Source organism: Sparus aurata, chromosome 23 (assembly GCF_900880675.1).
Source record: "Sparus aurata chromosome 23, fSpaAur1.1, whole genome shotgun sequence".
NCBI lineage: Eukaryota > Metazoa > Chordata > Actinopteri > Spariformes > Sparidae > Sparus > Sparus aurata.
In genome coordinates, this window is record NC_044209.1 from 5,365,748 (window position 1) to 5,382,068 (window position 16,321).

Sequence of the window (16,321 nt, forward strand, 5' to 3'; positions counted from 1 at the left end):
ATGGAAAAAATGTGGACATTTATTAATCTATAAATAGATCTTTCTGCTTTAATGTGCTGTATCTGTCATCTGTATTTATTTAACTATTCAACTGTTTAATTACTTTCCCATTTATTTTCCATTTAGTAATAAATGTCTTCATTTTGAAATGTAATTACTCACTTACTGTATTTGTTTCAGTAGTTATTTCTGTATTATATTCCTTTGGTGCATTTAATGACATATTTATTTATTGACTCATTTATTTTTTTTAATTATTAGAATTTTTTATTTTCAGTCATCTATACTTTAGTGTTAGTATTATAGTATGAATACTATTATTATAATTATACTAACATAAACGTATCACTTATCTTAGCTGTTTTTGTGTGTGTGTGTGTGTGTGTGTTACATTCATTTATTTAAATGTTGTGTTCAGGTATCTTTTGCTGCTGTTGTGGCCTATGCTCTCGGCCCATCCAGTGAATCTTGAACTTGTCCCTGTCTGTCCCTTCAGTATCCAACTACAACTTTGACAAGTCCAAGCAGTGCATTGGCGCCATGACAATCGAAATTGACTTCCTGCAAAAGAAGAGCACCGACTCCTCCCCGTATGACTCAGACAGGATGGCTGCCGAGTTTATCCAACAGTTCAATAACCAGAGCTTCTCTGTCACCCAGCAGGTTCATTTCCCCAAAACATCTACACGCAGACACAGACACGGCTGCGCACATTAAGTTGTTTCTCCGAAGGCTTTTTGATCATCCTCTTGTTTTTCTCCCTCTCGCAGCTCGTGTTCAGTTTCTGTGACAAGCTGTTTGGCTTGATGGTAAAGGACATCGAGGCCATGGATGCCAGCATCCTGAAAGGAGAACCAGCCTCTGGAAAGAAACAGAAGGTACCTGACTGCATGCTGAGGTTGATGTGTGCTTTGAGATTTATCCTCAAAACCAGCAAAACACTAAGATCACAGTATCACCATTTACAAGCATTTGTCAAATGAGGCTATTATAGAGTAGTGGGTTTGTGGTTTTTGAAACTCCACTAAAGGCAGGTTTCTGTTGCAACACAAATTTTGTCACTCTGCTATAAAAGCTGACACTGTCAGTGATCTCTTCAAGCTGGGACTGTCACTGTGACTCAGTTCTCCCAGCAGTGGGACGTTGTGATATTACATGTCATTTTGCCTCTGCTCCATTCCCTTTTGTCGGATGAGGTTGTTGATTTGTTACGTGTAAATTGGAGTAATACCATTAGCCTTCTGCAATCAAACTCTAATTAACACCTTATTGAGATTCAGCCTGAAATGAAACAGTTGTCAGAAACGTAATGGCCCAGATTTCAGGCGCAGCATACACTGCTCATAATAATTCACAGGGATGGAATCATTACAGTGGCATACATTGGTGAATGATATGTCTGATGTTCACCATGTACTGCCTCAGCTGAATGGCCTCTGGTGAATAATTTGTCTCTTGTTTAAACAGCGTTTTTATGTTCCTCATAAACTCCCAAATACCTCTCTAATACACATGAGCTTCCTACCCACTCATTTTGCAATTTAGCTCATTATTTATTCATGCATTTTAATACGGTGGCCTCTGAGGACAAAATGCACTCGCGTGCAAAAGTCTAATCATGTAAGTTAGATCCAAGAATACAACAATAAAAAAAACTACAACATTTTGCAACTTGCAACTCCCGATTCAGAAATGCTAGGCTGCACAGTTAATCAAAATATAATCCAAATCTCAGCATAGCTTAGTGTAATATCAGTTATAAGTAATTTGTTGATAAGGGTCAAATGTGTGAAAAAAAAACATTAGCACTGTAGTGCTGCAGCCATATCCTGGCCTACAAATCTTCTTTAGAAGTTCTCCAGATGTAAGAAGTCTTTGTTTGGTCCACACTCTGACAAATACAATAATAATAGATCTTTTATTAGTGAAAAGGAAATTGTTACGCAAAAATCATCACCCCGACTAATCCTGGATTGTATCATAATTGTAACGCTGCCCAGCTTTTGTCCAAAGCTACTTACAGTAATAAATACATTCGTACATTTTTGGTGGTGGCTGCCATACAAGGTGCCGACCAGCACATCAGGAGCAGTTTGGGGTTCAGTAACTTGCCCAAGGACACTTCGACAGGCTGACCAGGGGAATCAAACCAGCGACCTTACCAGAACAAGACGCTGGCTCTACCCCTGAACCACAACCACACGCTTATGCAATGTCACAACATTTATATCCACCCAGACGGAAGTGCTTAGTTAAACCTTCCAGGTTTTAGTAACGTGTTGGACAGTTCTTAACTCCAATTTATTAGTTTCATAAATCTCCTTGATTTCTTTGTCTGATGCAGGCCAATAATTTGATCCGCAGGATATGTCCTCTGACATGGTTGTTAGGAGGAATGAGAATGAGAAGCAACTCAGTGCATCAGTCAGAGTTTAATAACGTGTTGCCAGCTGAAACACATTAATCACTGCAGTAATTATCTTATGTAAGGCTCTTACCTATTTGCTTGGTTAAATCCAGATGGGGACTTTTTTTTTGCAGTGTATGTCAAAATCACAATTTGATTTTAAATTTTTTGCCATAGCATGCAGCCCTAACAAACCCCAAACACTCCAAATGCAGAATGAGGCAAAGGACACACATATACAAGAGTCAGAACACAACAGTCTAGGGCTACAAAACCTAGAGAGGTAGAAACACAAGCTTGATGAAAATATAAACACTCAGAGGACAAAAATGGTGCAAATAATACATCAGACATTTTTTATTATTGGTTGCATTTTCTAGATGTAGGATTTTGTGGTGCCCTTTGTCTTGTTTGTGTCGTATTCAAAGTAAGCTAATGAATGAATGAAGCTGGGAAGGCCGGTTCTGTGAGTGGGGTTCAGACCGATTGTAACCTTGTTTTCTCTGACAGATCGACATCGGGCTGATGGTGGGCAACAGCCAAGTGATTTTTGAGAAGGCAGAGAGTTCATCCCTCACACTAGTCGGTATGTTTTCTCCCTAAACGTTGCTACATTTCCCGAAACATTTTTGAGCTCAAGATCTGGGATTTGAGGGACTGAGAAAAGAAAAGAAATGTCACTACGTTATAAGGGACAAGTGTGGCCAGGATGTCTGTTTCGCAGCTTTTCTTGGCACGATTTTATAAATGTGTCGTGTTTTTTAAGGCTAAGATATTGCAATGCTGTACAACCAATGTGGTAAACTCTCTGCTTAAACAATATGAGGGCCTCGTCATGCAACCCTTCCTTATCCACTTCCTCCACAGGATGGCAGTAAGAACACACAGCAGTATTCTCTCACTGTGTCTCACACTTCACCTCATAGGACTCTGTTCCACTGTCTGTTAAGGAAAAGGCAGCAAACCTAACTTACATTTCGTGGTTCTTGATTAATAATTGTTGAGCTCCTCAGAAATGCCCCTTTCCTTTCCATCAACGTGAACATGCTTTACTTACTTTCAGAATCTTTAAGAAATACCTTCCCCTATCCTCACGTAGTCACGTGCTTTAAAAATCTAAATCTGCGACGTTCTGGTGACGTCGTTTCTTTCTGTGTTTTAACAAGGTAAGGCAAAGACCAAGGAGGCACGACAGACAATCATCAACCCTGACTGGAACTTTGAGAAGATGGGAATCGGAGGTCTGGACAAGGAATTCTCCGCCATCTTCCGCAGAGCCTTTGCTTCCCGAGTCTTCCCTCCGGACATTGTGGAGCAGATGGGTGAGTTTTTTTCATATTTTCTGATGTCCAACATCCTTTTTTTGGGTTGTCTTTATGTCTCTGCTTTCCTCTGTAAGCACTCGATTTCAAATGTCTCTCTTTCCATAAGACATACATGCTTATATTTTAACCAACAAGTGCACGTTCTTATCGTAAAAACTTGTATTTGACATAACTGATGGAGCATTTAGTTTGGATAACCCGACCTTGCTAATACAGTTTTATAGTGCGTACTCCCCGTGGTAGCCAAATGTAATATAATGCAGGAGACAGGGTCAGTCACAGCTTTCTTTTTTTCTCATGTAATAAAAACCACACGCAGACAATAACATACAATTTATTCATTGGTTTTATGATTCATTTTATTAACCTGGTTGCTGCTCCCTCTGGTTTTAAACACATCAAACCATTTTATAACCTGCATACATTTTCTCTCAATGTCTTTCCCTCCTCTCCTGCCCCATCCCTGCTTTTTCCTCTGACTTCCTCCTTTCTCATTCTTCTCACACTTTTCCTTTCCCCCATCTCACTCTTTTTCCTTCCATTTCATTCTCCCTCGTCCTTTACCCCTCCCTTTCATCGCGTGCCGTACCCACGCCTTTTTTTCTCTGTTCCAGGCTGCAAGCACGTGAAGGGTATCTTGCTGTTCGGGCCTCCTGGCTGTGGTAAGACTCTGATGGCCAGGCAGATTGGCAAGATGCTCAACGCCCGCGAGCCGAAGATCGTCAACGGCCCGGAGATCCTCAACAAGTACGTGGGAGAGTCTGAGGCCAACATCCGCAAGCTGTTCGCCGACGCAGAGGAGGAGCAGAAGAGGGTGAGCGCGTGTTTCCACGTGTTCGTTAGAATAACCAAACCGAACTGATCGATTGTTAAACTCCACCTGTCCCGTCCCCAGCTGGGAGCCAACAGCGGGCTCCATATCATCATCTTCGACGAGTTGGACGCCATCTGCAAGCAGAGAGGCACGGGCGCCAGCAGCACAGGCGTGCACGACACCGTGGTCAACCAGCTTCTGTCTAAGATTGACGGCGTGGAGCAACTGAACAACATCCTGGTCATCGGTCAGTAGCATCACAGGGGACCGATTCACCCCGTTCTCCATCCTCACCAGCTTTGCGATGCATCACAGTGATTAGAGAGCAGAGGCACGTTTCACACGCACCTCACCGATCAAGTCAAAGAGCGCACTCTCAACCCACGCATGAGCGCGCAGGAGCCCAGCTGTTCTCTGTTAGCCGGGAGTGACAATCAGTTGTGAAACGCTTGCAAATGGCTTTTTTGAAACGGCCACCAGGCTGTTAACTTCCAAGTGGTATTTATTTTCCCTGCGTATTTTCAGTGTGAAATGCTGTTTTAGAGCACCGCGTAAGGCAGCACTAGCCACAGCCACCGTCATCAACGCAGCCGATGATGGGACTAAGTGGTCTGATCAATCACAAGTGGACAGCTCTAAGAACATGAAGTTGCCTCAATCTTTGTAAAAAAAAAGTGTCAGTTTGTCGCGGCATCACTGTGCCAGCCCGTCTGCTTCCGTCTCTGAAGTGTGTCTCACATCTCAGCAGTTAGAAGCTGTTTGAACACACTGTTCCAGCTGATTTACACCACATTTATGACAATAAACACATCAATTTTACAAATACATCATGACTTGCGACTTGGCTTGACGGCAAATGAATGACTTAAGACTCAACCTGGACTTGGATTTTAAAGACTTGACTTGAGAAACGGATGACACAAGTAATCTGTCTGCATAAATGTGATGTTTTCAATTGAGTTTTTTTTGGTTTTCTTTCAACGAATATCGATAATTCTAATCCAAATTAAATTCGCTGTTGCTCTTTTTGAACAGGTTAGACATCTTGGCCAATAATATCATTATCAGACAGGCACCCACACTTTTACTTTCCTCTGTAATGGGGAAAAGTTGAATTTGCTAAACATCATCCCTGCTAAATCTCTCCTGCGTCTCACCCTGAGGTTTGTCCCGTGAGTTTTCCAAGTCAGACTCAGCAACCTCTCATTAACCGCTCACTTCAACTTGATGAGCGCCATCTGTGCATGAACAGGTGTGCACTTGTGAGATTGGATCATTAACACAGTCCCCTTCACTTGAATTATTACATAAGGCTGTCAGCTCTGCGCCATCCTGTGGGACTGAAACAATCTCCTGTAAAGAACAAATAATTAAAAAGCCAGCGATGTGTCTCCAGAGTAGAGTTAGTAATGAAATGGAATGAAATAGATGAAGTAGATCGCTTGCAGGTCCATCTTTAGAACAAGTCTGTGTGCAGTAAGTGTCTCCTGCATGAGGCCCATTGTTGGCTTTAAAGAGCTCGTTTTGGTCACATTCTTGACCTTTGTCCCCAAAATGTGCAATATTCAGAATTTTGACTTGATTATGATTAATATACTGAGGTTTCCATATGAAACAAGATCAAGATTATGATATTGAATACATGTAATATGTGCAATGTGTGCGAGAGGTCATCCATTGCACTTTTTGACTCCATATAAAGTCAGTTTCTAATATCTTAAGGTTATTCTATGTACCAGCGCAGAAATGGATTCCACCCAGTTAATACCAGCCAGCATCCGTCACACACTCCTGCCCTCCCTCACCTCTCAGTCATTATCTCACTGTTGTTTCCTCTCCCTGTGCAGGTATGACCAACAGGCCTGACCTGATAGACGACGCCCTGATGAGGCCCGGCAGGTTTGAGGTCAAGATGGAGATCAGTGAGTGTTCAGCTTCCTCCCCTTTCTCTGGAAACAGCTCAGCCTGACATCGGAAGGGTTAAAGATAGAATCCCTCATCCATAACCATGACCTCAGCGTGCTGAAATGTCACCTCTGGTGTTAGGTGGTTTCTCACGAAAGCCTCCTGAACTGTGCAAGTGAGAAGCCTTGCGCATTGTTTCATGCATTTTTCTATATATAACGGGATCGCAAAGATTCACGTGAATGCGATTCTAAATTGGTCGCCATATGAAAAACCAAATAAGTCTGTTTTCTTATAAGAAAAGAAAACTCCGGCCTTACCTTTCCTTCAAAAACAAGAGCTTATCTACGGAGCACCATAAAGTGTTGTAGGACAGCAGTGTAACATCAGCTTTACTCCACTTTGTTGGATCGAAAACGTAACGTGACGCATAATGGATCATTCCCACTTACTATGAATCATATCATGATTGTAATATCCGTCCAAATAAAGAAAATATAATAATTGCATGATGTTACGCAGAAGTTCACATGATTCAAACTTCTTAATATTATAATTATCAACACTTCTGCTCGTCTTAAACCAGCCGTTACATGCTTGTCATAGAGGAAGACATGCTTCCATGTGTGACCTTTTTAAAAAAAAATCTTTGTACGCTGACACAGAATATACATATACATACATTTTTCAGCATTTCTGTGTTTAATTAAGTGCAACTAATTCATTGTGTAATTAATGCAATTGAGTGTGTTACAGCAAATGGGTGGATAGAGACATCAGTATGAGTGCTATGTTATTTATTTCCCATTTATATATATATTCTGATGACCTCCTCTGATCTTTCAATCTCCCTCTCTCCCTCTGTCACAACTCGACGCTCCATCCCTGCCTTTCCACACCTGTGTCCGTCTTCTCCTCCGCCCCTTCTTCACTGTCTAACCTCCAGGTCTGCCTGACGAGAAGGGCCGCGTCCAGATCCTGAACATCCACACCACCAAGATGAGAGGCTTCAACCTGCTCGCCGGCGACGTGGACATCAAGGAGCTGGCAGCCGAGACTAAGAACTACAGCGGTGCTGAGCTGGAGGGGCTGGTCAGAGCCGCTCAGTCAACCGCCATGAACCGACACATCAAGGTCACCTGGCACTTTCAAATACACAAAGGGTTTGGGATGGGACGCTACTGTAGTCATCAATACCTACTGTAATATATATCCACTGTAACGGTTTTTAAAAAATTGTTTGTAAGATTTTATTTTATACGTTTTTATTTTAAACAGCGTCATGTCCACCTCCTTGTGATGACTTAAATGAGTGGAGCGACCCTTTAACCTGACATTATGTTGATGCAGCTGTTTGTGTGCGTTCTCTTCAGGCTACATCTACAGTGGAAGTGGACATGGAGAGGGCTGAGAAGCTGCAGGTCACTAGAGACGACTTCATGGGATCCCTTAACAACGACATCAAACCTGTACGTACCAGGTCTTATTAGATCACAGCGTCATATCCTGCAAAATGACGTGGCAACACACAGCTCTCAACACTCCCTCTCGTTGTTTTTTTTTTTCATCCAGGCGTTCGGTACAAACCAGGAGGATTATGCCAGCTATATCATGAACGGCATCATTAAATGGGGTGACCCAGTCACTCACGTGCTGGATGATGGAGAGCTGCTGGTACAGCAGACCAAGAACAGCGACCGCACACCGCTGGTGGCTGTGTTATTGGAGGGTAAGGGATCAGAGGCGCACACGAAAGCATTTACTGAGTTCAGAGTGTTGTTCAGCAAAAGAAGTTAGTCGGTTAATTCTGGCGATCCTCATTGTTTAGCCGATATTGATACAATTTCCAGTTCAGTTCATGTTGCAGAGCAGTCAGATCAGTACAGATCACTGTAACATTCAAGTTCAGAATATTCAAATTCATAGAGTTGTTTCATCTTGCAATTGCAGATACAAACGATGTCTTCCAGTTTACTGCTACATCTCTTGCATGGACACATGTAAAAAAAAAAAAACAGCAGGTTGACCCTAATGTAGCTTCCTGTATCGTTAGCCATACAGTTAACTGTCTGTTTATTTTAGGACAAACTCATAGACAAGCGTTTGAAATGATTCATGTAAAAAAAAATCATGTTTTTCACACACACACAAATACAAACACACACTGTCGGGCAGTAAATTGTACCCTCTCCTCTGCTCTCAACACACACCGTCAGGTCCGCCACACAGTGGAAAGACAGCCTTGGCAGCGAAGATTGCAGAGGACTCGCAGTTCCCCTTCATTAAGATCTGCTCTCCAGACAAGATGATTGGAAGCTCGGAGATCTCAAAGTGCCAGGCAATCAAAAAGGTACATGCCGCAGTGTGTTCAGCCCTTATAGTCTGACAGCAAAACAACAGAGCGTTTGCATGTAAACAACGGCTCATGGAACGATCTGATCTGTTTAACTGCTCCTCCTCTTTCACTGCTGACTCCTCATTTTGCTTTTTAATTCATTTATGCCTTCCTGCATTCTCCCCATCTGTTTTTCCTTTGACCATTCGTCTCTCTCTCTCCATCCTCCCTCTGTTCCAGGTCTTTGATGACGCATATAAGTCGCAGCTCAGCTGCGTGGTGGTGGACGACATCGAGCGCCTGCTGGACTACGTCCCCATCGGACCTCGCTTCTCCAACCTGGTGCTTCAGGCTCTGCTGGTGCTGCTGAAGAAAGCCCCGCCAAAGGTCAGAGTGCACCTGCAGCCAGGCGCGTTACGACAAATCCCTCGTCGTCTCTTGTCTCTTTATCTTGTGTCGTCCCAGGCCTCCTTGAATCGGGGGGCGGTTCACTTTTTCCCTTGACGTTTTTTTTTTTTCAGTTTATAGGATACGTTTTCTGTCAGTGTTTTTCTGCTTCGGCAAATAATATAATTTAGCCGGTGTTCTCAATGGTTTGCCTTTTAATCAACAAAGGATAAACCGAGTCACGTGTTCCTCCTGCAGGGTCGGAAGCTGCTCATCATCGGCACCACCAGCAGGAAGGACGTGCTGCAGGAGATGGAGATGCTGGACGCCTTCAGCACCACCATCCACATCCCCAACATCTCTACTGGGGAGCAGCTGGTCGACGCTTTAGAGGTATTCACACACACACACACACACACACACACACACTTATAATTGTGCTGTCATACAAGGACACAGGAATGAATGTGATGAATTATACACCACCACTTCCTTTTCTCAAGAGCACACACTGATGCACACACGCAGCCTCGAAAGAACCGACCTTGTAACCTTTGTGTAAGCTTTGAGAAAAAAAAAACTACATTCATTATATTTATAGACTGGAAAAATGTAAGTGGTATAAACCTTGTCCAAAGATTGAAGGTTTTCAGCGGCGCTCTTTCTTTATTCTGCGTTTTGGTTGGAGGGTCTTGGAAGCAGTAATGAAAATCTCCATCTCCCTTTGTTTTCCCTCCGTAGCTGCTGGGGAGCTTCACAGATAAAGAGCGGGCTAACATCGCACACCAGCTCAAAGGGAAGAGGGTCTGGATCGGCATCAAGAAGCTCCTCGTGCTCATCGAGATGTCGCTGCAGGTACGGGGAGAGTCGCCAGAGCGGTGACGAGACGGAGCAAAAAAAAAAGCATAAGATGCGGTGGCTTCTACATTTTCTGACCCGAAGAGAATAAAACTAGAGTCTTATGAGCCTGTGTGTTTGAAGCATCCTCTGGAGGGGAAGGGCTGGCAATGATCATGAATGGGAAACATACGGTTTTTCATGCGATTCTGCAATACTGACACTTACTTTACTTCACTTGAGTATTACAATTTTCTGCTACTCCAGTACAGTTTAAGAGGTAAATGTTGTAATTTTTCTTCACTAGATTTATTTCATTACTTCAGCTCCTAGTCGCTTTGCAGACTGCGTCCTGCATCAAAGCCAAAGTATTTGCAAATTAAATAATTTTATCAGCAATCCAAAAAGGTTAACTCTAACCATAAAAAATGCTGAATATCAGGTCCAGTAATTAGCCAGGCCATGTAACATATGGTGTATAAGGTATGAATATATGTGTAATTTACTTTTACTTTTCTGTTTGTGTATTTATTGCCAGGAAATGTCTTTTGACACTTATCAGACACTTTAAAGCTGTTATAAGTGATATATTCAGGTCTATTCTTATGGATCGCTTTCACTTTCAGCGTAGTGATATTTTAACACAATATCTTTACTTTTACTGAAGTCGATACAACACTGCATAAAACCCCATGAAGCCACTGTGTGTCATTTTTATGCTGCCAGCTGAACAAACATGTAGGATAGGACATTTGCAGAATAACACAAACACGTCTCCATCTGACGGAGGCACACAGGTTCACTTTCTGTGGAAGTTTAGTTACTACATGCTGCTTTAGTCGACCTCCATAATGCTGAGAAAGGCTGTTTCTGCTGTGACTGCAGGCCCGTATTTGTCAATGATTTGTACGATTCTTTGCTTCTACTGTCGACGGCCCGCTCACTCTCCCTCTTCCTTTGATTTCTTTTGCCGTCTCTAGATGGACCAGGATTACAGAGTGACCAAGTTCCTGTCTCTGCTCAGAGACGAGGGGGCGTGAGTACAACCGCTCCACACCAATCATATTCACTTTCACTGCTTGTCAAGAGCCACCACTTGCCTCAACCCTTTTATTTTGTTCTCATTTTACGGCCATTTTTCTGTCTCCCTTCTTCCCTCCTTATTTTCTTCAGACCATTATGTGTCAGTATGTTGTAATTTCCATAAACATCACCGACTTTGCACGGTCACTGTCACATAATCACACATGTTCATTTTAACGACCAGATTTTCACACTGCAAGTAGCTGATGACAAAAGGCTAACAATCAGCAGTCTCTTTTTACCATAACGGCTTTATTTTGCAATCACCAGGTTGAATGAAGGCGATCAAATCCGAATTTAAGCTGTCGGTCACTCTCGCTTCGCACGGGTAAGGTCAACAGCAAAGCAATGAGATGTGTGCCTGAAGGTTAGAGGTACAAAACCTGTCGCTTCCTAGTTAGCTAGCATAGATTAGCATCTACACATTTGGTTTTTTTTCCTGAAACTGTAGGATTTTGTAGGAGTAGAAGATTTAAATAACAGTTTGAGTTATGTTTCAGAGGAAAGCATTTACACTGAGGGTGCAAATGTTTTATTCTACACAATCTCACTCATCGTCAACATTTAAAGCGAGACTATGTGACTCGCTAGCTCATATGTGACAATGATAAGTGCTAAAACAGACGTCAGCAGATTCGCTCAGTGGTATCAGTATCACAGCAATACCTGTGTAAAGTTTGCTTACGTTAGCTAACATTAGCCACCACAAGCTCCTGCTCCTGTATCAGACTGCAAAAGGTTGCATTAAAAAAAAAAAAAAATTCTATTTCTTACAAATTCATCTTGTGATTTTTAAGAGCAAAAGTGTGGTATGGTGTTAAATAGACACGCTTGCCCTGTGCTCTTCTGTCTGCACATATCTGTGTGTTTACATCACACCGCATCACGGGAACCTTGTACAACATGTGGATCTTACATAGCGACACCCTGACATCGTCATTCATAACGTATAATGTATGCACTGTTTTTTTTGTTTCATTTTTTTACTTCCCCATCATCTTTGTTTTACTGTTGCAAGCAGTTGTATGACTCATATCACCATAGTGAACCTGAGTTTTTCTATGTACAGTTGAACTTTTTTTTTTAATTCAATATAATTTCAGTAGCTGAAGTAAGGTATAGATTTCAGGAGTGGCTTGCTGTCTTGTAAATTTAAACTTAGCATTAATGCTAATTAAGTGTTTAATTAAGGGAGTTATAATCACTAAATTGAAAAGGGGGTTGCACCAAAGCACACACGAGCATAGCTGTTTCATAGTGTTAGCTTGCTAGTAAATGACTTATTAAGATGTAAGAGTGAAAGAAGTAATGTGGTCATCACATGTGACCTTACACTTGATCAAAAATGCTGCTGAATAAACGGTATTTCACAAAAATACACAATATGTGTCAGTTAAAAACACATGCTTAAAGAGTCAGACTAATTATTAGATAACATTTGTTTGGAAATATCTAGATATTATTATGCATTTAAATAAGATGTACATTCTGAAATACACATATTTCACCATGGAAAGTATGTAGGTGAAATACTATCTTCATTTATACTGCATTAACAGTGTCTTCCCATTAGCATAACAGTTTGCTGTTAACTGGATGAGGCTACAAACATATAGTTGGCAACATATTAACACATTACTGAAGTCCACCTGAAGCTGTGTGACATTAAATTAGTAAGTAAGAGCTTCCAACGTGTAAATAGCGTGCACGTCAACATAGATATTTGCAAACTTAAATATATCCATCCTAGAATGTAGCGATACAGGAAGTGCCCTAAACAATGTACAACCATTGATGTTCATGTCCTTGGCAGTCTGTTGTTAAATGCTATGAAACTGATATTTAAAACACACTATAAAGAGTGTTAACTGATTATGAAACCATTATAATTTTATGCTTTATATGACCCACATAAGCAAATCTGCAAGAAGATTTGCCATTTTATATAGTCATTCTTAATGGCTGTCATCAGGTTGGATTTTGATTTTGTTGGATAAGTCATGAAATAAATCTTTTTTTATGTTACACCTGGTTAAGGTGCACCACCACCTTGTGTGGTTAAGAACATGATCTGGCCAGCACCTGCTCATACCGGTTTTTATACCGAAGAATCAGCAAAAATGAACGTTCCTTGTAGCTGCTTCAATGAACATAGCGTTATTTTGTAATTTCACGTTATCTTTAACCATTTTACACAACCAATTGTGTAATCATATGACTGCCTTGAATTGTTTAATGACGTGAACACAACATGAAAGCCTTTCCTATGTGTGCAATCCATTTGTACAATTGTACACACAAGACATCTCCTACATTTTATGGGTGAAATCAGGAAGGACTTAACATAAAAGACTGGTACTGAATTTACACATAGCTGGTGCAACCCTAACCACGAGTAGATGGCTGGAGTCAAAGCCTAATCTATTCAGCCCTATCAAGTATCAAAGTTGCAGGAGTGTTAGAAGGTCAATGAGTAATCGCTTTATGTTGTGGCTCTCTTCTTGTTTTATAGCCTGTTAAATGCTGCCCGTCACTTATTGTTTTACTCAAGACACCGCCCAGCGTTGTGCTGGTGTTGTGTGAGTACACTGGGGTTTGTTGAGGCTTGCTTTAAAAAAGGATCCCATCTTAAATAGGAATTCTATTAGGGGGGAAGTAAAGCAACATAACCCACAATATACTAAAACTCTTCTCTGCCGTTTCTTTTTTTTTTTTTCCCCTAGTGATCGCAGCTTCTACGAGTAGATCTGCCGCGTGGGAGTGACGCGACCATCTTACCATCAGCAAGCCACCCGTGACACAAAATGAAGAAGAGGGGGATAAAAAGAGGGGAACATCCCTTTATCCACCTACCCAGTGATCCATTCATCCGTCAGTCAAAAATACACACCTGGTCAAAGCGAGGCACACACAGGTCCTCTTTATCTCAGCATGTTTCCATCGGCGATATAACCCTGTCGGCGTCCTCCTACTCATCGACAACCTACACTTGCGTAAACATATCGCAGCAATCTCCCGGAAGTCGTGCTGTTACAACTCTGTTATCTGTAAAGAATAAAGAATTGCAATAGATGATTGTAAAAAGTGCTGTTTTGTGCATCGTGCGTAAAAAAATAACAAAAAAAAAAGAAGAAGCCATGTATGTTTTTTTCGCTATAGTGTTTGTTGTATGTGTTGCATATCTCTTGTCCTGCTGTAGTTATCGTTAGTGTGACGTGTATATCCTCACAAACGCGAGCCGTGGGGGGAAAAAAAGAAGACGTCCGGAACCGCCGCGAATCCCAGAACCCTTTGAGTATTTAAGACGTGAATCTGTGGGAGGCTTTTAGTGAATATGTAGTGGCTGTAAAAACAGAAGCAGCTCCATGTGTAAATGTTAACCCTTTAAATATACTGTATGTAACATGTTCCATGTTCTGTACATAGTATATATAGACAAAAATACAGTATATCACCAGAATAATTTAAATGATCAGTCTATTTCGTACTATATCAGTATGATTCTTCTTCCCTATTGCTCTGGAGGTGTTACCAGGTTACTGTAATAGTGAGTGTAAATGTTGGATCGTTGGCCTGTCTGTCTGTGTAGCGTACAGTACAGTTCAGTCTAGCTAGGTGTAGCTACGGCATCATCAGTGTTAAAAAAAACATATATATATTCTGCACTTTTAACATCGACTCAAAAGACCTTTAGTACTTTCTCAACTCGAGCCCGTGTCCGCTCGTGTGCATGTGTGGGGGAACTTTATGCAGCATGTGTCGGGGTGTTTGTGAGTGTGTGTGTGTGTGCGTGTGTGTGAGCGTGCGTGTGTGGAGACAGAACATGCTTTTGAATGTGATCGTGCGTGTGTTTCGGTTCTTGTTTGAATCCAGGGTTTAGACGGTTGGTTGTTAATTTGTGTGCTTTTTTTTTTCTCATGTAATGTGTTCAGTGCTTACTGTCCAAAGTTCTTCTCAAAGTTCTATTCCGACCATTGACAATGCGTGAATGTGTGTAGTGTGTGTGTATGTGTGTGTGTGTGTGTGTGTGTGTACATATATATCAACATGCAGATGTATTATTGCAATAAAAGGCACTGATGCACAAGAAAAAAAAACCGTCCAGCTGTGTGTCTGGTCTCATTTCTTTTTCTGACGAATGAATGGGTGTTCGGAAAAGTCCGTACATAACTCTGCAGCTCTGCAGTTCATTTTTAAGCACTTGCACTTTTTTTTTTTTTTAGTTTTTACATTTTATGCAACGTTATACCTTTTACTCCATGACATGTGTGTGCCAGCAATCGTTCATGGCAATTTTGAATATTCATGTTTTCCATGTAAAAGAATACAATAAGAACAATAGTGCATAGGTTAAACCACACACAGTTTTATATAACAATTTATAGAAATGTACATGTATTAATTACTATCTTGAAGGAACCTTCACCATCTCTCTCTTGGTTACCTCTACAAACCTGTGGGCGATTTGTTTAAGTTGTTCAAAGGTAACTTATACAACATTTTGCTAGGTATATTAGCTCATGGCTTCATTTTTTGAATGTTTTAAACTCAAATTCTGCCCATATCTTACAAATGCCACCTTCAGTGCTGCTGGACTGTAGATTTTTGGCAGTACAGTAAAGGATGAGCCTTCATGCACGTGTTCGAGTGCCTCTCTCTGCTCGTCTGACAGAAGTTTAGAAATGGACGCTGCAATTTCAATTCTGATTCTAATTCTAAATCACTCTGTGTGCTGTTGAGTAGTTGAATGCACTGAATAAACAGGCATAACCTTTCGATACACACGTTTTGTTTTTTTTTTGTTTTTTTTTTGTAACGTTACCTGCAAAGTTGCAACAATACATAGCTGTCAGATAAATGTGCAGTTTGGCTGAAAACATTACACACTTTCCCCTCTGAAATTCAGTGCACAAACCAGGGAGAGCCAGCAAAGTGGACACTTAATTGTGGCACAATGTGTACCAGACACACACCTAGAGGGCCCCGAGGGTATTCTGAGACTTTAGTCGGAATCATCTTAATGAATCTCCAAAACCAGAGTCAGCTGAGATATGAAGTCCAAAAGGGGCCTGGGATATAAGCAGAACCTGGACATGAACACAACTGCTGAAACAACCCTTGTATTTAGATCAGTAAAATGTAAATATCCAGAAATGTCCAGCATGAGGCATGAGTACAGATACGAGTTGTCTGTATACATGTTAAGGACTCCCTTGAAAACAAGAAGA

General features: G+C 41.4%; 1 protein-coding gene across 3 annotated transcripts in view; it reads left to right on the plus strand.

Moving 5' to 3' along the window:
* The window catches only part of LOC115574947 (vesicle-fusing ATPase), a 42,844-nt gene extending 27,649 nt beyond the window's left edge, over window positions 1-15,195 (plus strand). For 2 of the 3 annotated variants that reach the window (XM_030406647.1, XM_030406649.1), the window contains 17 exons: window positions 497-663; window positions 771-878; window positions 2,918-2,993; window positions 3,574-3,729; window positions 4,347-4,546; window positions 4,628-4,793; window positions 6,394-6,468; window positions 7,398-7,585; window positions 7,825-7,920; window positions 8,024-8,180; window positions 8,668-8,801; window positions 9,027-9,173; window positions 9,432-9,566; window positions 9,915-10,028; window positions 10,991-11,046; window positions 11,364-11,421; window positions 13,817-15,195. In XM_030406647.1, coding sequence (XP_030262507.1) covers window positions 497-663; window positions 771-878; window positions 2,918-2,993; window positions 3,574-3,729; window positions 4,347-4,546; window positions 4,628-4,793; window positions 6,394-6,468; window positions 7,398-7,585; window positions 7,825-7,920; window positions 8,024-8,180; window positions 8,668-8,801; window positions 9,027-9,173; window positions 9,432-9,566; window positions 9,915-10,028; window positions 10,991-11,046; window positions 11,364-11,394 — 2,006 coding nt within the window. In that variant the 3' untranslated portion in view covers window positions 11,395-11,421; window positions 13,817-15,195. The remainder of the gene's footprint in view (window positions 1-496; window positions 664-770; window positions 879-2,917; window positions 2,994-3,573; window positions 3,730-4,346; window positions 4,547-4,627; window positions 4,794-6,393; window positions 6,469-7,397; window positions 7,586-7,824; window positions 7,921-8,023; window positions 8,181-8,667; window positions 8,802-9,026; window positions 9,174-9,431; window positions 9,567-9,914; window positions 10,029-10,990; window positions 11,047-11,363; window positions 11,422-13,816) is intronic. The other variant, XM_030406648.1, reaches the window with a different exon arrangement.
* The last annotated feature ends 1,126 nt before the right edge of the window (window positions 15,196-16,321 follow it).